The sequence below is a fragment of the Etheostoma spectabile genome, chromosome 21, assembly GCF_008692095.1.
Source record: "Etheostoma spectabile isolate EspeVRDwgs_2016 chromosome 21, UIUC_Espe_1.0, whole genome shotgun sequence".
NCBI classification, from domain to species: domain Eukaryota; kingdom Metazoa; phylum Chordata; class Actinopteri; order Perciformes; family Percidae; genus Etheostoma; species Etheostoma spectabile.
In genome coordinates, this window is record NC_045753.1 from 19,684,034 (window position 1) to 19,687,924 (window position 3,891).

The 3,891-nt window shown below is 39.2% G+C and overlaps 1 protein-coding gene across 1 annotated transcript in view; it reads right to left on the minus strand.

Annotated features, from left to right (window-relative positions):
• Positions 1-269: 269 nt before the first annotated feature.
• Positions 270-3,891, minus strand: part of LOC116671612 (alpha-tectorin-like) — a 26,043-nt gene continuing 22,421 nt past the window's right edge. The window contains 7 exon segments of the mRNA XM_032502957.1: positions 270-1,510; positions 1,611-1,713; positions 1,814-1,973; positions 2,077-2,358; positions 2,796-2,956; positions 3,577-3,756; positions 3,807-3,890. Coding sequence (XP_032358848.1) covers positions 1,419-1,510; positions 1,611-1,713; positions 1,814-1,973; positions 2,077-2,358; positions 2,796-2,956; positions 3,577-3,756; positions 3,807-3,890 — 1,062 coding nt within the window. The 3' untranslated portion in view covers positions 270-1,418.

The following is a 3,891-nucleotide window of genomic DNA, read 5'->3' on the forward strand; positions in this document are numbered from 1 at the left end:
ATGCTTCTTTGCAATTTCATGAATTACCTATGAACTTTAAATGAATACAGTTATTTTATGTTCAAATTGGATCAGAGTCCAACTTTTACACAAAATGATCCTACATGATGTATATTTTACAAATAAATTATGTAATTGATCATCTTAATCTTGATTAAGGATTGACAATAATGACATATTGATTTAATATTTAGAAAAAATCACTACAAACCCAGATGATAAACTGAAAACATTATGATAAATACACGTGCCATGAAAAAAGAGCAAAATGTGTTTTTGGTTTTATGCTGCCCTCTAGCATTGTAAAGAAGAACTACAACAACAGATTGCTCAGAGTAACACATCATTTGAACACATAAATATTCAGATACATTTATAACTTTTTCTGGCATGCACAATCATAACTGTTATGTGGTCAATTATTTACTTGTATGCATTCATTAAAGGAAATGTGTAGCTATGGTCCAGTATTGCAGGCTACTAAGTCATTCATTGTGGGAAAGACTGACTCTTTCGTTACCATAAACTGGTTAGCTGCTGTTTGACCTACTATGTGATATGATTTTATGTGTTGGTGTACATCTCCTGTACATCTCTGCTGGTTGTGTTTGTGTGAGAGTGAGTGAACAGGACACGGGGCACTCAAGTTATTGTTACATCCTGGCTGAATTTTTTCAACTTTCTTCTTTCTTGCCCACTCACACATTGTTGTCGGATGATTGTTATTGTATGGAAATTAATGTATTGTATTTTGTTGATGAAGGAACATTAAAATAATCTCGCTGACACGTTTTAAAGCAAGCATGGAAACAGATTCATAGCTGTACCCCATGTTCAGATTGTACACATTTTAAATTGACATAAGTCTTTGTTTTTTGTATTTTGCATTATACTGCAGTGCCATTTATGTTAAAAAACACAAACTGATTATTGTTGATGAGCTTAATATTGTTTTGGTCAGCGCACAAGAGAACCATTCAATATGTACAATAGAAAAAGTTTCATCCTTTTCCAGTTTGTTCTGTGGGCTGGACAGGGACTCTGTACAAAAGTTCTTAGGCAACACATAAGTTAATATTCCATGCATAAAATACTTTAATTTATAATTTTAACCTTGTTATAAATGATTACACAATACTTTTTATAGGTTATTGTATGTTATATAATGAAAAGAACCACCACAAAGAAACTAGATATTATCAATAAACACCTTGCAAAGTGAATACAACCAAGGGCAAGTAACTTTAGCATGCTGCACATTGGCGTCCCCTACTGTTTTAAAGCATTAACTAATTCTACTTTTCACCTGCATACAATATAAAAAAAAATAATTCAAGGAAAGGACTTTCAAAAAGAAATACAATCTAAAAGCAAAGGTATGTTGAGTCATTTTACGATATAGATCACCTTTGATCAGTCTAGACCAGAGTTTTGGCTGTCAGCAAACTGATTAGCAGGGTCATCAGTGAGGTCAACTGACCTGTAGCCCTGCTCCGTTGCACTGTTCTTCCTGCAAGAGAAAAAACAGAGTTTAAATAAAATGTATTCATTGAGCTCTGTATTATCAATTCATCAAGTACAAGTACAAATTTTAAGAGAAGATAAGTTACCTCTCCTATGTGGCCCCAGGGTTAGTGGTCCTAGTGAGATGTCTGTAGTAGCATGGTAGGATACGTCCCTCTTAGCGCGCCTGAGGTCACCTGGGTAGCAGTGCTGCAGGAAACGACATTAGGGGTATCTTTTTATGCACCTGCATTGATCATTTATCAATAGGCACAACAAACACACACAAACATAGTAGTAGGCTACTTACAGCTGTGCAGTTGTTGTGTCTTAAAAGACAAAGGTGGAGCTGGCAGTGCAGGTAGATGGATGTAAAGTTGGTAAAGGTGAACATCTTGAAGGAGAATTGGGACACAGTGGAGATGCCATTCTGAACCATCTCTACTGTTCCATCTGCTGGGTTAGGACACCTGGAAGATGGAGAAGATGGTGAAAGTTACAATGTTACCAGGGGGACAAAAAAGTGAAGTTCAGTGTGCTAAGACAAGACGAAGATGCAATAGCTCTCTTTACTCTGCATTTATGACATCCCAGCGGACAGGGTAGCTGGCAAGGTTGATAGGCGTTGCCCAACAAGAGTCCACAACGGTGGAGATCTGCCTTTGGTCAGCTCCTTTTGTCCGCAACTCCACATACAATCTCTGGTCGATTTCTATTTCTATGTTCCTGGTACTGGTTAGGGGGAAGCGGAAGCCAGCGTCTTGGTAGGGGATCATTCTCATATGATACTGTCCGTGGCCCACTGGAAGCTTCTTCTCACAATGCTACAGAAAGAAATGACACAATGTCACTACACTTGAGAAGGGACAATTCACAGGCAGGTGAAAGTCTTGCTTGCAATCTTTGTCGTCCTCACATTTACAGAAAAGAGACAGACTCTCCTGAATTTCCTCGTACTTTAGTTTGTATTGTTGGCTTAAAAGTAAGTTAATTAGAGTGGGTGCTGAATGTGAGCAGTAGGCAAATACACAACATTTCCAAGAACCAAGGGCACTTGTCTTCAATCTTGTCATTGTCATTACCACGGTCATCATAGAGTACCACTGCCGCCTTACTCAAAAAATGTGAGGTGCAGATGTAGCAGTGTTTAATATACTGTTAATGGAATACGTAAATACTGAAACCCTATCATTACATACGCCATGACGTATCACTATGGACAGATGTTCACTGTAGAAAGGTCAATGTTCATTTTATTTAGTAAGCAACATGTGGGGTGATGGTGTCTTTACCTCTCTATTGGATTGATGCCCACAGCCATAGATAGGGCCTGGGCCAGAGGGTATTCACAGCAGAAACGCAGATGAATGCTTCTCTGGTGGCTGATTGGACCTTCATGAGGGTCCACGTTGCCTTGGATGGCGTTCTCATAGATGAAATGTGTTCCATTGCTCTTATGATGAAAATGACAAAATGGTTTTAGTTGTTTGTATGTGTTCAAGTGTTTATATTATGCTTTTTGGCTTTTCCCCTTCAAATATAGTGTTATATATCTTTTTTGTGAACGTTATGTGTTTACAAAGTGAAAAATCCCAAAGTCTACCCCAAAGGCCCTTACCATATCCAACAGAAAACACTGTTCACAAACTGCTTCAAACAGCTCTATTGTAGTCCAGCTTTTACTTCCGTGACGAACGTGCGTCACTTTGTAACACGTTATAATGCTTGCCTAGCTGCTAGCGTGGCATGCCGTCATACTCTGCTTCTGACTCGGTAGTAGTCCTTACCTAGCTACTGCGCATGTGCGACTCTCAAAAGAAGATACAGGTATAGAAGTGAGAGGATTCCCTCTGCAGCTAAAACAGAGAGCTCAACACACAGGGTGGAAAGAGGTGCAGCACAACAAAAATATGGTGTTTTTTGAAAATTAAACCATATAAACCTATTCTGATATGACCTCCAAATACAATTATGAACCTGAAAATGAACATAATATGAGGACTTTAAGGAGACCATTAACATCTCAAATCATCTTCAGTCTGTGTTTATAACATTAGAGTTTATGGACTGTACCCTAAGCGCTGTCCCACACAGCTGATCATCATTGTTAAAGTTGAACACCAGTCGTCCATTCTGAAGAGTCCCATTGCAGAAGTCATCTTTTAGATGGAGGGCGCTGGAGCGGAACCCAGCTTCAAACAGCTGGCAGCGTGACACGGACATGGTGCCTGAACTACTGACACATCTAATCATCTCACATCCATCACTTAAGTGATAAAAAAAAGCAGCGTTTTAAGAGCTGCCCTCACCGTAGCTCCATTGTTGCGCCGATGGTAGTGCTCGTCACAGAAGCAACCGTACACACCATCCTTCTTACCACACCACTCG